This window comes from Protomyctophum parallelum (assembly GCF_964188405.1).
Source record: "Protomyctophum parallelum genome assembly, chromosome: 7".
In the NCBI taxonomy this organism is placed as follows: Eukaryota; Metazoa; Chordata; class Actinopteri; order Myctophiformes; family Myctophidae; genus Protomyctophum; species Protomyctophum parallelum.
In genome coordinates this window covers 34,447,247-34,464,485 of record NC_139705.1, presented here as the reverse complement: position 1 = coordinate 34,464,485, position 17,239 = coordinate 34,447,247, and the positions used below count along the sequence as shown (strand labels likewise).

The 17,239-nt window shown below is 41.5% G+C and overlaps 1 protein-coding gene across 1 annotated transcript; it reads left to right on the top strand.

Annotated features, from left to right (window-relative positions):
• Positions 1 to 2,132: 2,132 nt before the first annotated feature.
• On the top strand, positions 2,133 to 16,708 carry LOC310861184 (glutamate receptor U1). The gene is made up of 10 exons (XM_083768533.1): positions 2,133 to 2,168; positions 2,363 to 2,436; positions 6,118 to 6,149; positions 6,280 to 6,459; positions 7,369 to 7,592; positions 10,657 to 10,754; positions 11,275 to 11,495; positions 14,524 to 14,743; positions 15,449 to 15,699; positions 16,416 to 16,708. Exons 1-10 carry the CDS (start codon positions 2,158 to 2,160, stop codon positions 16,512 to 16,514), a joined length of 1,410 nt encoding a protein of 469 aa, XP_083624659.1. The 5' UTR covers positions 2,133 to 2,157; the 3' UTR covers positions 16,515 to 16,708.
• The last annotated feature ends 531 nt before the right edge of the window (positions 16,709 to 17,239 follow it).

Here is a 17,239-nt window from a genome sequence, read left to right as displayed (position 1 = left end):
GAGACTTCTGAAGCACAACATGCTCATTTTACTGCCATAGACCTGCCCCCGCTGTCCCACACAAACACAAAATATATGGCTTCATTGAGATTCTGGGCTCGCCCTAAGTCTCCCTTAAAGCCGTATTTATCTACACAGTTTGGCACAGCTTGGCCCCTTCAACCAAAATCTTGAGCCCTGGTGAGCACTTTGGAGCCGACGGAATACTTTTGTCGCCAACAAAGGAGTGAAAACAACTCTCACTGTGGAAATGCAGCCCAGCCGCTGCTTGTTTTTGAAGTCTTTCTGAGGAAGACTAGTTTATAGAGTCACAGTCAATAAGCTTCATGGCTCATGCTCAAACTTGTAAGGGTCTTTAGTTGGCATGAGAAAGGACGGTACACTATAAACGTATCGTATAGTAACTGACATAAATAAATATTACTCACTGTTAATAATATGTATTATATATGTAAGGACAGTTGGTCTTTGCGGGAGTTTTTGGCACAAAATGGAGGTTATTATCTCACACGCCTCTATAAGCCTGCTTCTTTTTGCAGTGAACACATACCCTTTCTCTTCCCATCAGTTCTGAAGTTGTCGCTAAGGAAACAAAATCTGTGCCAGGTTTGGCCCCTTCACTACCACATAGGCTACTATAAGAATACCCCACGGTGTGGGGCCAAGCTGCACCAACAGTATACTAAGACCCCACCTTCTTGGTGCTCCTCATTACAGTACATACACCTCCCTGGTGCTCCTACAAAGATAAATACTATAGTCACATTGTTTAAGCAGAAGGGGGGGATACTGTATACTCACCTCCAAGCTCATGTTTGGCTTGCTGAAATTATATATTGCATGGTAGTCAAAACGTTCAAATGCCTTGCATGGACGTCTTTTTAAAACTTGGAGATCCAAACAGCAGGAAACTGATGGAATCCTAATGTAACTGTTGTAAGCTGGGTCTCAGACAGTTCCAAAACTTGGCAGATAGATCTCACCAACTACCAATATTGTCCAAGGGTGGCAATACAGTCTAACAATTAACTTTACATTTTGGCCTGTAACTTTCTATCTGTCTCACAAACTAATTCAGTTTTTCTATTGGATTTATTTTGAGTCTATGCAAATCTAATCTCCTTGCGCAGCCGGCCTGGGTATCGAATCCAACTCAAGGCCATTTGCTGCATGTCATTCCCCTATCTCTCTCTTTCTAGGTTTCCTGTTTTACGTCAATGAAGTCAGAAACGGCCCCAAAAAAGAACCCCCTTTTTCTTTTTTACAATATTAAATTGACCAATAGGTCTATTTTCCATCATCTGTCTGTCCAGTCATAGTAAAACTACATTACATTAGATATTTGACACTGGGTAAAAAAGAAAGGTTACAAAATTTGTAGGATATAAAAAGGAAGAGAAAAAGCGAATAATGTGTACAGTATATATCCTCATGTATACTGTGTGAGATTTGACATGGCTCATAACTCTGTAGAGCTAATATAATTAACTAACACAAGAAACACATCAGCTCTCAGCTGTAGCCAAATCTCCAGCACTTTGCGCTTACATTCAGAACCTGCTGTTGCACAACTTTTGGAAGTTTTTTTTAAGATATATTTTTTGCGGCTTACACCTTTTATTGGTTTTTTGAAGGGACAGACAGTAGGCTGACAGGAAACGGGAAGACATGCAGTAAGGGCCGTGTCGGGCTCGGGAGTCGAACCCGCGGCACACTGCGACTGCATTACCAGTCGGGTGCCCAGACGGTTACGCCACCGCCTGGGCCATATTGCTGCCATTTTCAAATGTAAACACGGCTGCTGCCTGCTAATAACATTTGTGCATGTTTCATGTAGACTCTTACTGTATGTCAGCATCAGCATTGTCTGCTGTACCAACAAGGTACTGTAGTGTACCAGCTTTAGCTATGAAATAATGTAGTTATTGAAGGTAAAACTGATTCATAATTTTCTTAATATTTTACTATCATCAGGCACACAAACTCTCTAGGAACTGCTTTTTTCTAGTTCATGACTCATCTTCCCCTCAACCATACCCCAGCAGTCGCGGGGCCTTTTTCTGTCTCCTCCCTCTAAACCCAGCCCTCATAAGCCCCCCCAACAGCTGTGATCTGTGCCGTCTTGCAGGAGTTCCATCAAAGCAAGCTCATTTACACATGCTACTGAGGTAAGGACACTGACACTAGTTGGAGTATAACTTGTTTTCTTATTAAAGTCAGATGCAGACACAATATATGGCATAATATATCATTTTTAAAATTTAATATAGTTTGTAACAATCTTTATGAAAGGATGAAACTATTGAAAAGTCTGTTTGTGAGGATGTCAGAAGCTTACAGTAGGCCTACTGTGTATTTTCAGCTGGGTGATCATGGACAGTGGCACAGCATTTGGAGTATGCCTAGTTACGCTGCTTGTTGGTGTGTTGACTACAGGTAAGGATATTATTCATTAACCGTTCCTTGTATTGTATCTCTGAGTAAATGTATTTTTTCCCTGTTCAGTCTGCATGTTGCACATCCCTTTCTACCAGTGGTGGAAAGTATAAGTACATTTACTTAATTAAGTACTGTACTTAAGTACAACTTTGAGGTATTTGTATGGTACTTTACTTAAGTATTTCCAATTTCCAATAGGCTACTTTTACTTGTACTGGCAAATATTGTACTTAGTTACTAGTTACTTTGTATGTTTTGATTATTATTACAAAACTACTTCAGCCCTATTTACATTTCAACAATTTGAAAATAGCCGATCTACAAGCTCACAATGTGTCGTGATGCGACATGAGCTTGTAGATCTGCTATTTTCAGAAGATTTTTATACATTTTAAAACTTGTGAAATGAGACATTCTGCATAATGAGTACTTTTTAAGTACATTTTGATTTGACTTTTGTACTTTTACTGCAAGTAAATTTTGAATTCCGAGCTTTCACTTGTCACAGAGTATTCTACAGTGACCACGGTGTGTAGAACAGGGTTTTGTCTGTACGTCTGTCTCCTCAAATATACTGTAAACCAATCAGAGTTCATGCAACATCCATGACATCACGAAACGGCAGGAATGGCAGGTTAAGTGAAAGTCATGAAGAGTGTGACAGTTGAAAGATTTTTCTACTTTTTTTGTTTTGTCTTTTCTAGTGAATCTTTTTGTTACACCAACATTGTTAGTGTGAAGAACTTTTTATTAAATATCACTCCTCACTCACATGAGGCATAGACTGTCACCATGCTAGGACATCCATTGTACACAGGCAGCATAGTGATAGTACAGGTGCAGCTTCACAACACTGTTCAAAAACACTGCAGCAGGGGCGGATTTAGGGATTTTTATACCCATTTCAAACTGACATTGTGGAGCCCCTGCTCACCTATGTTGGCGTGTCATGCATTTCCCTGTGAGTTTGTGTGTTGTGCACTTTTGTGTATCCTCATTTCTGAGTTTAGGCCTATGACAGTGCTGTTATGTTCTTTACAATACGCTCTGGGTTTTATGCTGCACATATTTACAAAGTTAAATTGATGTTAATAGGTACAGTTTGTAGATTTTTTACTTTGCTTTGCTGTAGTCAGCAGCTGTGGACTTGCTGGACGCAGGCTTTTGGGATGTATTTAAAACAACCATCAGGGACTTATTTTAATGAATAAAACGTTATTGTCGGCTGCATAGCGCATGTGTCACACGTCATAAGCCTTAAGTCTTGCTATTGGCATGCCTGCTTTGTTTTCAAGGGATTATTTAAATTATTGTACAATCAGGGCATTAAGTAAAGTAAGCCAAAAAGAGTGCTTCCCAAAATTGCTTAGACTATTGTCTCAGCCAATCATAGCGAGATCAACTGGCTCAATTGGGCTTGGCGCCCATGCAACTTGTTTGGGACACGGATTTAACACTATCATCTGTATTGTAGTTGGGATAAGCTTTGCAGCTACATCTCTCCATCGGGAGAGGGAGACAATGACCATATAACATATGGATTGCAGCTTTAATGGGATCCCAAATTTCACTGGGATCAGAGCCACTTGCAATATTTCAATAATACTAATAACAAAATAAAAATCCAATGGCACTGGCCCACAAATACAATGATTATAGCCAAACATGATTCACTGGTTGCAGAGCTTTTCAACACATTTGTAGAAACATTATCACATGAACCTTAGCGTGACTAGGCAACATTCTGCAAAAATAGCAAATCTAAAAGCTCACAAGTTACAACACCTTAGATTAGAACATAACGTGTTGTAAGCGTGAATCTGCTATTTTTGGTCGAAGAGATTTGGTGTAAAGGGAAAAAAATGAGGGGACCAACTGAACTGGTTGATGTTGTTTGCAATATAAATGCGTTTTAGCTGTCCAATTATAAAGGTGCTGAAATACTTCATCTGCATCTGTTTTAATAATCTAGAATAGATCACAGACACATTTGTGTATTATTATTAATATATATAAGTGTTATATAAGTGGTCAAAACAAACATTTTCAATACATGAAAATATTTTTATCTTATCCTATACAAGCCAGTTAAACTTGCTCTGAATGTAGGCCTATAGATACAAAGTAGGGATATACGTATTGTTCCCTGCTGCATTATCAACTTGTTTTTTCAAAAGTGCACATTGTTGCAAATATTGGTTATTATTGGTTTGAGTGTCCTGTTTCTTATTTAGCGAGCACAAACTTCCCGCATTGGGCTTCCTATAGTGGCTCAGGGCCTGTTTCATTTGAAATGGATGAAACATTATTTCAATTCACCTATATTGCACTCAGCCATTACTTTACTATTACTTTACTATTGATAGGTATAGATTAGACAGGAGACCACATCATCAGATTGTATGTCTTATTTTAAGGGCTAAAGTTTGGCCCACACCTTGAATACTATATATGATCTCCCATCCTTACATTCATGACTTCATTTTATAACTGCATGCCGTCAACAATTTTTTGCTCCAGTTAGCAACAATAATGGCTTTGGCATGTTGACACTAGATGTGAATACAATGGGAAATAAACTCTAGGCCAGCCCTATATGTGGCCTGCAATAGCTCTTTTCTTTAGCCAATTGAAGCATCTTTTCCAGATCAGTCTGACATAACCCTTCCTAGGGGGTTCTGTATGAAAGTACTCCAACATCCCAGCATGCTCTGGCTGCCCTGTCGGAGGGGGTGCTCTCAAAGAATTTACGCGCTTCGACATCTGACTCTTCCCCCGTTGGCAACGGCAAGGGCCTACTGGAGTCCCGTCAAAGCGCGACGGGGGGCATCGTCTACTGTGGCAGCATCCCGTTTCTCACGAGGCGAGGGGAGCGCCTTGTTGCCTCAGGCCATAAAGGACTGTGATAAATCAATTAACCACGTGGGGTGGGGTGGCTCCGCATGTGTAGGCCGTGAACTGACAGGCATCTCCGCAGCTCCTAGGTCTTGCCATCTTCTCTAAAGGAGGCTGACAGAGTGTCATCATTTTTGTTATGGAGGAAGGAGGGCACCGCCTGGCACCTCCGCTGTCAACCCCTCCTCCCACCAACCCTGGCAGGGCATGTTAGGTCCTGGCCGGACACGCTGTTGAATGCCATTGGTCACAGTTCAGGGGCTAAAAAGAAAACAACTTTGAATGTCACGGATAAGTGTGTGACTTTACCGGACGGATACTGGGAGGGTTGGGGTAGAATGGTAGAAGGGGGCTATGGAGAAAACCAAATACTATCATTGTACTATACTGTTGTTTTTGGTGGGTGTTTACTCTCTTGAGGTTCAAGCATCCACTGCTTAGAGACACACTTGGGCTCATGAAAGGAAACCGCTAATTAACTGAAACGCAAGAAAGAAGTGGCTTACAGTAAAGTCTGATTTATACTGTGTTGTGTGCCAGCGTTGGGCACAGCGTTGTGCCAGCGTTGGGCACCGAACACTCACAAGCACATAGAAAAGCTCACAAGCACATCCAAAAGCTCACAACGCACCAGACTGCAATGCATTTTTAGCCTGCATGTAGATCGACTATTTTCTGTGCACGACACCAGCACACAACTATAACTATGGCATTTGTTCAGACAGAAGCCTGACCAGTTTGACAGCAATGAGAATCTAACAAGTGTTTCTCGTTGCATTGCAGACGCCAGGGAGTTAACCATCACCACAGTAATGGTATTCTCTTTCACTTTGTACAAAGCAAAACATTTCAAGGGGATTGTGTCAATTTTGAAACGGCTGCCTGCCAGCTTAAATAAACAAGGGTTTAATGAGGTGTTTTTGGTTTTATTGATTGGTGCCTCAGCAAGATCCATACACCATGTCGAGCGGCACTGAACTGGAAGGCTACTGCATTGACCTGCTCTTCGAGCTCTCCAAGACCATGGACTTCACGTACAAAGTCCGCCTGGTGAAGGACGGCCGCTATGGTGCGATGGACGCCAGCGGAAACTGGAATGGGATGATCGGCGAGGTCATACGAGGGGTGAGTGCATGGCGGTGCATTTGTTGGCTTCCAGCTGTATCATCTCGTCAGTGCTGTATGTGATACAGAGTGTACTATATGAGCAGCGGGTGCTATTTAATGTATTTACAGCACCTGGGGAGCAGTTACCATTTTAAAATACAAACACTACAAACATGATAGGCCTAAGTGCTTATTTTGTTAATATTTTGTTTAGAATAACCTCAGTTATTATTATCTTCGACAGGCTGAAGGCATGGCCAAGACTATGATTTCGCCCTGTCCGTCTGTCCGTGTGTTCATGTGTGTGTCTGTCTGTAAGCAGCGAATCTCTGGCACCGATCAACGTGAAACTGTGCACTGCACACACACTCCCTGAGGCCAGAGCAGAACCTCTGCCCCACACCGTTCCTGTGTAATACTACCTGGCCAGGCTACCTAGAACACACAACCTCCCTCCCCCTCTCTTGTTGATCGAGCTCTGGTCTGATGTCAAACACAACAGCAACCGACTATAGCACTGGCGATCTGCGTTGATGTCGGCCGGGCTTGAGCATGTCCATATTAAGGAACAATCCGTACGCCTGCCAAAGGCACATGCTTTGTGGCCTGGAGTGAACATCTAGTAGCACTGATCAGTGCACTAAATTCAACGTAAATAAGGGACGCATTTCAGTGTTTTGTTGTGTACGCTGTGTAACTTTGCGCATGTGTAATATTTGTTCATCTTTAAATGTTCTTTATTTTTGGTTTTATCCTCTTAGCAGATTTTGTATTGGCCTGTACTTTCCTTGAACTGTACCCATACAAACTGTTTTCCAATCAATCAATCAATCAATCAATCAATCAATCAATCAATCAACCAACCAACCAATCAATCAATCAATCAATCAGTGTGTACTGTATGTGACTGTTGTTATGCCATCACAGGAGGCTGACCTGGCCGTGGCGCCGCTGACCCTCACGGCAGCGCGAGAGCACGTGGTGGACATGACCACTCCGTTCATGCAGACGGGCCTCGGCTTCATCCTGCACAAGAACATGGCGGCCGAGGAGAGCCATTTCAGCTTCCTGTCACCCTTCTCCGGCGACATGTGGGTGGGCGTCCTCATCTCGTTCCTGCTCACCGGCCTCTGCATCTACGCGGTGGCCAGGTGAGGGCCCTGTGTGTGTGTGTGTGTGTGTGTGTGCGTAGCTAATTTCCAGAGGTGGGGACTTGGACTCGAGACTCGAGACTCGACTTGGACTCGAGTCCCGATTTTGATGACTTTAGACTTGCTTGATCAAATCAAAAATAGACTTGGACTTGCTTGGGACTTGAATGCCAAAGACTTGAGACTTGACTTGACTTGAACGCCAAGGACTTGAGACTTGACTTGACTTGACTTGAGCCCTCTTGACTTGAACATTTTCAAGTCACTTAATACCTTACAGCAGATAATTATCTTTTGTATGACATGTAAAATGGTTTGGTAATATTGGTATGTAAGGGATGCCGCGGATCGGATATCTGGTCGATATCAGCCAAAAAACGTGATCTGGATCGGATCGGACTACAGCGAAAAGCACTGCAAGCACTCCACTCCAGTCCATTCCAGTACTCCACTCCAGGACTAAAGGACTTTATTCCTCCAGCAGTGTTGCGCTACAGAGCTGCACAGTCTAGTGTATTATATATTATAAAACAAAAAAGACCCAACAGCCGAGTGCAAAAATGGATTCGCCACCGTGGCAACTACAGCAGCAAAGTTTCAGCCTTAGCTCCATGCAAGCTAATCTTTAGCATTGATTAGCGTCAACATCTTAGACGAGAGAGACGGAACAGCGCAACAAGCTGACAGCTGAGCATGACGACATGCTCATGTTCTTAAAATGATATCTCCCCACAGTCCCCAACAGTTTTGGTTGACAAATATGACCGCTGTTTGTCAATACTTATGTGACAGACCATGCTATGATGCTAATAACTGCTTAAGTGCTAACCAATGCTTAAATAAACGGACGTCACTAGTTACATTGTCACGGACAGACAGTGTGCTGTGTAGCTGTAGGACAGTGCACGGTTTGGCCGGGATCAGGGGTCCCCACTCCCAGCCAAATGATAGGTTCCATTTGTACACTCTAAATTGACATTGATTTTACAATATAAAAAATACAAAAAAAGAATTTGGGGTCCCAGAGATACAAATTGCTCGGTCCTTAAAATTTAAATGATGATCATTGATAGATCCATAAAAACACAGCTGCTGTATTGGGGCAAATTAGTTTAAAAACTTATATTCAGAATTAATGTGTATAGCCTACCTATACTATTGATAAATGTATTAACACAAAAAAACCTGATCAATGTGCATTAATAATAATAAATAGTATGGATAAAAAAGGCATAGAATACAATAAAATGAATTTGTCACTAGAACACTTCCACATTTGAAGTATAGGCTCAAGTTGGTAAAAATAAATGGGTCAGTTATTCTCAACCTACTCATGTGGAACTTGTTTGTTGACTATTATTGTTTGTTGACTATTATTCTGGGGAGGTGTTGTTCTCTGTTTTGAGTAATAATATTATCACTTGATCAATCCTGATTCAACATTCCAGACTATAAAATCTGTAATAAAAGGTAAAGATAAAAAAAAGTGTGCTATCTGACAGATTTGGGAAAGCATAGAGCGACTTAAATATGTGCTGGATCGGATCGATATCGGATCGGTAATCGGATCGGTTTTGTTGATTTTAGATCGGTATCGGATCGGGAGTGGAAAAAGTGGATCGAGGCATTATGTAACATTCCTCTTCTACCCTGTATTTTAACACGGTTTCAATGCAAGTAATGACATTTTATTTTTTGTAATAATAATAGCCTGCTTTCTCAGGGGAAACATTGAATTTGTGTCAGATCCTGTGTCTCGGTGAGACATGACCTTTGACATGATCTAAATGGCTCAATAGAAGAGCAGAGAGACAAACTACAACCACCCCATTGTACAGAGTGGTGCTTTAAACCCTGTCCTCACGGAGGAAATTGAAAAGTACAGTATCGTTGTGGAATTGTGGAAAATGCTCATGATTTATGTAAATCTTTACATGTCATTAATTAGTATTATATCTTGGTGGGACTTGTTTGGGACTCAAAACAAAAGGTAAGGACTTGGTTGGGACTTGAAACAAAATGCGTAGGACTTGTTTGGGACTCGAAACAAAAGGTAAGGACTTGGTTGGGACTTGAAACAAAATGCGTAGGACTTGTTTGGGACTCGAAACAAAAGGTAAGGACTTGGTTGGGACTTGAAACAAAATGCTTAGGACTTGGTTGGGACTCGAAACAAAAAGTTCAGGACTTGGACTTGCTTGGGACTTGAATGCCAAAGACTTGAGACTTGACTTGACTTGAGAGCAAAGACTTGAGACTCGACTTGGACTTGCAACATTGGGACTTTGTCCCACCTCTGCTAATTTCGTAAACCACTGGATGACGAGCCTGATCAGGCTGAAACCAGGTCCAGATTTGGAGTCATACGTCATAGACAATCGACATCGACATCATAGAAGACTCAGATCACATGCTGGCCATATTGTAATCCACATTGGAGCCACACCGCTCCCATGTGGATCCCGACCGATTATTTTATATTTCTTGTGTTACTAGGGGAATAAACCCACATAATGGTTTCACTGTCTTGTTTTTGTGATTATTTTCTCCCAATTTAGTTGTTGCCAATTCCCCCTGTGCGCTGTAGGTCCTGTCACTGTCACCCCCAACTGTTGGCATGCCTGTCAAAGCATATTATTCATATTCATCCACAGGGAGTTGCTCAATAACGGCTCCATAGAATTTCATGGAATTCGACACACATGTATGATCCAAGTCCCCAGACTGTATATGAGAATACATTGGAAGGTTACACAACAGTCATTCTTCCATAGATGTCCACTGGCGTCATACTATTATGTAACTTTTTTTCCCTCAAGTGCTACATATTTCTCTATAATCCATACACTTGATGACACTCGCAAATGTTCTAACACGTAAAAAATCTGAACAACTCCTGTCGACTACATTCTGTGTGAGAACTTTAACTGTTTGGTGTCTCCCTTAGTTTAGAAGTAAAATGCTCTTTGAATTCATTTGTAACTCTGAGAGTATAAACATGTACATTGGTACATGTACTCCGGGAGTTACATTTCTTAACAATGTGTGTTCACATCTCTTCCAGGATCAGTCCGTGTGAGTGGGCCGGTCCCGAGCTGGAACAGCACAACTTTACTCTGCTGCACAGCTTCTGGTACATCACTGGAGCTCTCACCCTGCAAGGTGACACAGCACCTCGTACACGTTCAAACTTTAAAAGAACGCACTCAGATTAGATACCGTATATTCAATCAAATTAGAACAGAATGCAATAGCCAGTGTTGGCAAGTTAGTTACTCTGGAAGTGTCAAAAGTTAGTCTTCACTTTAAAATGAGAGAACTTGTTATGCTACTTGGTATCAAAACACATTAGTTACGTTACTAATTGTATTACTTTCATTACCAGTATCCACCCTTCTAAAAAAGTGATCTACAATGCAAACCGTTTAGTCCTTTGTAGAACTGAATCCAATTTATTGGAACAAAAATGTAACCTCACAGGAGGAGTCATCAAGCCAACCAATCTGCCCAACCCTGAAAACAGACCCCAGACAATTCTGACACAAGGACAATAGCACTCCCTCTCTGTACAGTCCTGGAGGAAAGCATACGATTGCATTTGTTATCGCCCCAAGGTTTTATTCATCTCAGTCTCAACTACTTGTCCTGTACACTGCATACTGTATCTTTGGCTTCCCACTAGGCACTGGTCCTCACCCTAAGGCCCTGTCTGGGCGCATAGTCAGCGCCATCTGGTGGGTGTTTGCAGTACTCCTGCTGGCCTGCTACTTCTCCAACTTCAATGCCATGCTGCACTCGAAAACCAACAAGCAGGTCTCCATCCAGAGCTTTGAGGACCTCGCCAACCAGGATGCCATAGAGTATGGGACGTTTGATAGCGGCTCCTCAAAGTCTTTCTTCAAGGTACAGCTATAGCTATTGTCACAGTCCATGTTCACTGTTCAACAATGGTTGCTTGCCTTCTAATGCCTGAAGTATTGAAGAGTGACTAGTTGTCTTAGGTCTTGGTTGGTTGCTTAATTGAAAAGCTAATATAGCTAAAATATCTTTGTCTGTGACACACTGTGAGCTTGTATAATACATTTTGAATAATTTAGATTAAAAACAACTGGACACCAGGGTTAATGGCTGCTGTTATATTGATATTAATAATGCTGATTGTTGTTATTATTATTATTATTACTACTACTACTCCATGGATAAAGCACCCCAAAATACACAAACAATGGTCTACTGATACTTACTGCAGCTGCCTGGCATATTTATTATTTACATGTGTTGAGTATATAAACATAACACCAGAGTAACGCCCTGGTTAAATGAGCATACACGCTCACTGAAGCAAGAATGTCGTAGAGCTGAGCGAGCTTGGAGAAAAAATAAACTCACCATCCACTTAGAGATTCTTAAAAAGTCAACAGCCACCTATAACAAAGCCTTGCGTCTAGCAAGGCAGGCATATTTCTCTGGCATTATTAATGAGAACAAGAAAAATGCCAGAGTCCTATTCTCTACCATTGAACGACTTTTAACCCCCCCCCCCCCCCCCAGTCCTACAAGCAGTCATTCCCGGCCTCTAAAGCTAAGTGTAATGAGTTTGCATGCTTTTTTGATAACAACATCTTTAACATTAGAGCTGATATTATGAATGGTGCTGCTGCTAGCGCAAACCTTCAAACAGCAGCTAATGGTCCCAGGGTAGATCTCTCCAGGGGGAGCCTATTATCGTTCTGCGCAATTGATGAAGACGAACTCTGCAAAACCATATCACAGATGACATCATCCTCCTGTTCATTGGATACAATGACCTTTCTCAAAGAGGTCTTAGACAGTGTGATTGGAGATATCCTTAAAATTGTAAACAGCTCTCTACAATCAGGCGTCTTCCCAGACTCACTGAAGACTGCCGTAGTGCCGTAGTTAGGCCCCTACTCAAGAAACACAATCTTGATCCCTCTGTTTTGGGTAACTATCGACCCATTTCAAATCTACCCTTTCTGGGCAAGGTTTTAGAAAAATGCATCTCTCATCAATTGGATGTATTTCTACAGAACAATAATGTGCACAACAAATTCCAATCTGGCTTTAGGAAAGGTCACAGCACAGAAACAGCACTTGTGAAAGTAATGAATGATCTTAGGAAACTTAAGAAACATGTATCCATCCGTTCTCTTACTTCTAGATTTAACGGCTGCATTTGACACGATTGATCATTCAATTTTAATACAGCGTTTGGAGCACTGGATAGGCCTGTCTGGTACGGCCCTGTCCTGGTTCACCTCCTACCTATCAAACAGAAGTTACTTTGTCAATCTAGCCGAGTTTGACTCAGACAAACACGACATCAGTTCTGGTATTCCACAGGGCTCGATTCTTGGTCCTCTGCTTTTCTCCTTGTACATACTGCCATTGGGCGAAATCATTACCAATCACGGAGTCAATTTTCATTTCTATGCTGATGATACCCAACTATAGATGATCCCTGTGCTTTAGACCCGCAGTTGACCTGTCTGTCTAGCATCAAATGTTGGATGAGTGAGAACTTTCTCAAGCTAAATGAGGATAAGACAGAAGTTCTCATAATCGGTTCTAGCGAGCAGAAAGAATCAATAATAAGCAGACTTGGCAACCTGACTGTAGAAAGTAACAGTACAGTAAAGAACCTGGGGGTTATTATTGATTCTGAATTTAATTTTAATTCACACATTAATCATGTTACCAAGATTGCCTTTTTTCACCTTAGAAATATTGCATGAATCAGAGCCTATTTGTCCCTGGACGATGCAAAAACGCTAATCCACGCCTTTGTTTTTTCTCGGCTTGACTACTGCAATGCACTCTTTTCAGGACTGCCTAAGAAAACAACTGACAGATTACAACTTGTCCAAAATGCAGCAGCTAGAGTTTTAAGATGAGAGAACATATTACTCCAGTTTTGGCATCACTGCACTGGCTTCCGGTTGTTTTTAGGATTGATTTTAAAATTATTTTACTTGTCTATAAAGCTCTCAATGGTCTCGCACCTTCCTACCTACATGACTGCCTGCCTAAATATGTCCCAAACCGGCCCCTAAGGTCTTCCACTGCTGGCCTGCTCGCCTTGCCTAAAAAAATGGCAACTAAAAAATACGGGGAAGCAGCTTTTTGCTTCTACGGGCCGTCGGCATGGAACAAGCTCCCACTGTACCTTCGTCAGGCAGCCTCTGTAGACATTTTTAAAGCTCAGCTCAAGACCCACCTCTACAACATTGCTTTTAAGTGATCTTTTATTTTTTATTATTCATGTCCTCACTGTATTTTATTACTGCTTGTTTCTTTTAATGTCGTTGCCTTGCTTTATCTGTTCTTATCTTTGTACCACTGCCTTCTCCTGATTTGACACTGCGCTATTGTCCTATTGTTTTAACTGCATGCCTGTTTTAATGCTGTTTTGTTTTGCTTTTGTTTTTATTATATTTTCTGCTCTTTAAAGCACTTTGAGCTACATTTATGTATGAAAGGTGCTATATAAATAAAGTTTATTATTTATTATTATTATCTGTCTCCCTGCAAACTGTCAGCACATTCCACTGAAAACTATGGAAGCCCATTTCCAATTCTTCAATCCAAAAAAGGGAGTGTAAGGTTGGAATGGTTGGAAAACAACTCTCAATTCAAAACTTTCTACTTTTACCCAGTGGCAGAAATGGACTCCATAGAGATTTGTTGATTGGAAATAACTTTACCGACTTCATGACTTTTACTGAGTCGCAGAAATGGACTTCTGCAGAACTTTGTCGATTGGAAATAACTGAACTAACTTCAGTGAACTATTGTTTGTATTAACCGAATAATGAAACCACTGTTCAGTCAGCATTCTGGCGCGATCGATACTTTGCAAGGACCGTCCTATATGGTGGCTCTATACAACTCAAACTTCACTCCATTCCAGAACTCCCTCGACCCCCTCTACCGTCGTATCTATGAGAAAATGGAGCGCAAGAAGACGTATGTGCCCAACATGGAGGAGGGTATTCGCCGTGCTAAGGAGGGTAACTTTGCCTTCATTGGAGAGTCTGTCTTCCTGGACCAGGCCGTGGCGCACCACTGCTCACTGACCCGCTCCCAGGAGGTCATCGCTATGAGAGGCTACACTATTGCAGCTAAGCTGGGTGAGGGAGTGCTATATATGGGCCTCTACGGGTGCATGTGTTTGGTCCGTACTAACAGTCCGACAGGCATTAGTCCGACACCCTATAACCCAAATCCCAACCTCACCCTAACCTCACTGGTAAGCCACCGGTGAGTTTTAACAGGCAAGTCGCATGTCGGGAGCCACAGGTGAGTTTTAACCGGACACCGGCAACTCATGTCGGAAGCCACGGGTCGAGTCTTAACCAGCCACGCATGTGTCGGACTAATGCCTGTCGGACTGTTAGTACATCGGACCAATGTATGCGCCCAGGCCTTCTATATCCAAGCAATACATTTTATGATCTGTACAAAATGTAGATTCTAACCATGTCGAAAAGAACCCCTTCCCCGAAGTTCCCCCCAACCACCACCATCACCACCACCCCAACACACTTTTTTGAAACAAAATAATTATTTAATGTTTTTTGGTAAAAAAACATATTCGCCTCTAATGACATGGCAAGATTTAAAGTGATTACTGAATGTATGATTGCAGAAAGAAAATAAGTGTCTATAAGTGTCGATCGAAAATCTGATTAATCTGCAATAAACATCAGTGGTGGAGGGAATGATAAAACACCCAGAATTGTAAGGTTAAATGTTAACGCTAGGGGTGGCGTTTGCCATCCCCTCGAACCCCAAATGACGCCCCGCTATACTAACTCGCTCCCATCTTCTTCCAGGCTCTCCGCTGGTAAAGAATCTGACGCTGGCCGTCCTCCAGTTGTCTGAATCGGGCAGGCTGACGTACCTGAGGAACAAGTGGTGGTCCAACAGCTGTGTGGGGGCCAACGGTGCCCAGTCCTCCGAGGCCCTGGAGCCTCACGGCATGCAGGGCCTGTTCCTGCTGCTGGGCCTGGGCTTGGGCCTGGCACTGCTGATGGCCCTGGTCGAGCTGCTGGTCAAGGTCCGCAGCCGCGCCAAGGACAGCAAGGTACAAAAAGGCAGTGGTGGAAACAGTATACTCAACTGTTTTAATAATGCTGCAACACAGAAATACTCGGTTACAGTACTTATTGTGCAGAATGGCATTTCAAGTTTTCAAATGTATAAAGATCTTTTGAAAATAGCAGATCTACAAGATCTACAATAGCAGCTTGTAGATTGGCTATTTTCAAATGGCCGAAATGTATATAATGCTGAAGTGATTAGTGTATGTTTAGTAATAATAATCTGAATCTATATGAATAACTAGTAACTAAAGTTTTCAAATAAATGTAGTGGAGTAAAAGTACAATATTTGGATCTGAGATGTAGTGGAGTAGAAGTAAAATAATTGGAAATACTCAAGTAAAGTACAAATACCTAAATGTTTTACATAAGTACAGTATTTAAGTAAATGTAGGCCTATTCAAAAGTAGAAACCTTTAGTTTTTAATATCAATGCATTGCCGTATTGAAAATAATCAACATGCTCGATTCTCCCTATTGATTGTAGTGCAACAAAAACACATTTATCTTTGAAATGTAGTGGTGTGAAAGTCAAAGTATCCAAAAACACTCAAGTAAAGTACATGCAGATACTCAAAAGATCTACAGTACTGTAGTACAGTATACTCATGTACAAATGTCTTAGTTATTGTCTACCACCGTGCTTGATGCGTTCAGATTGGGATTACATTTTCTTCTTTTCCGTCACTGTGTTTGCAGAAATCGTGCTGCTCAACATTGACGACAGAGCTAGGCCGACGGTTTGGGAGCAGCGGAGAGACAGCGGACCAAGAGACCTCAGACAAAAGCAAAGCTTAAGGTTTACATTCCACCATAGTGTCAGAGAGGACAATACACTGTGACTGTATGTGTGAAAACTCCAATGACTGCAAGTAGAAAGTACAACTCATTATGTTTCATTAGCAGTAAGAACCAGTATGTGCGTTCAACAGCTTTCTTTTTCATGATTGTTACAAAGTGTATAAGACACTATTTGTGGTTAGTGTCCAGGAACAGTATAGTATGAGCAGTAATAATAATATAATAATATCATATTTAATAAATAATAAACAGTGGTGGCATTGCAATGTCTGTACTACATAGTACAAGACCAACTTGGAACGTAATGCATTATACTAATCCTACTCTGAATGAATTTTGTACTAAATGTTTATTTTTGTTTTAATACCATTGTTTGACTGTAAGCACATTTTCTCCCAAATAAATTCCTACATATCCCAAATTCTCTCTCGTCTCAAAGTATTTATTATATTTCTTCTTTGCATTGCAATTAAAAGGGTTGTGTGTATTTAACCACTTAAACACTATTACTTTGTTGTAGGTATAATAGCAAAAATGGCTGATCTACAAGTCTCAAAAATGCATGATGAAAATAAAGAACATTTATTATTTAATATCAAGCTTTGCTGGGGAGGAGCCAGCCAGCTAAACAAGCAATGAGAGGCAGAATGTCTCTGCATGAAACTGAGATGGTATTTTGTTGTGAAGGCATCGACCGTGGTGGGCCAGGCGTCAGTGGGGGG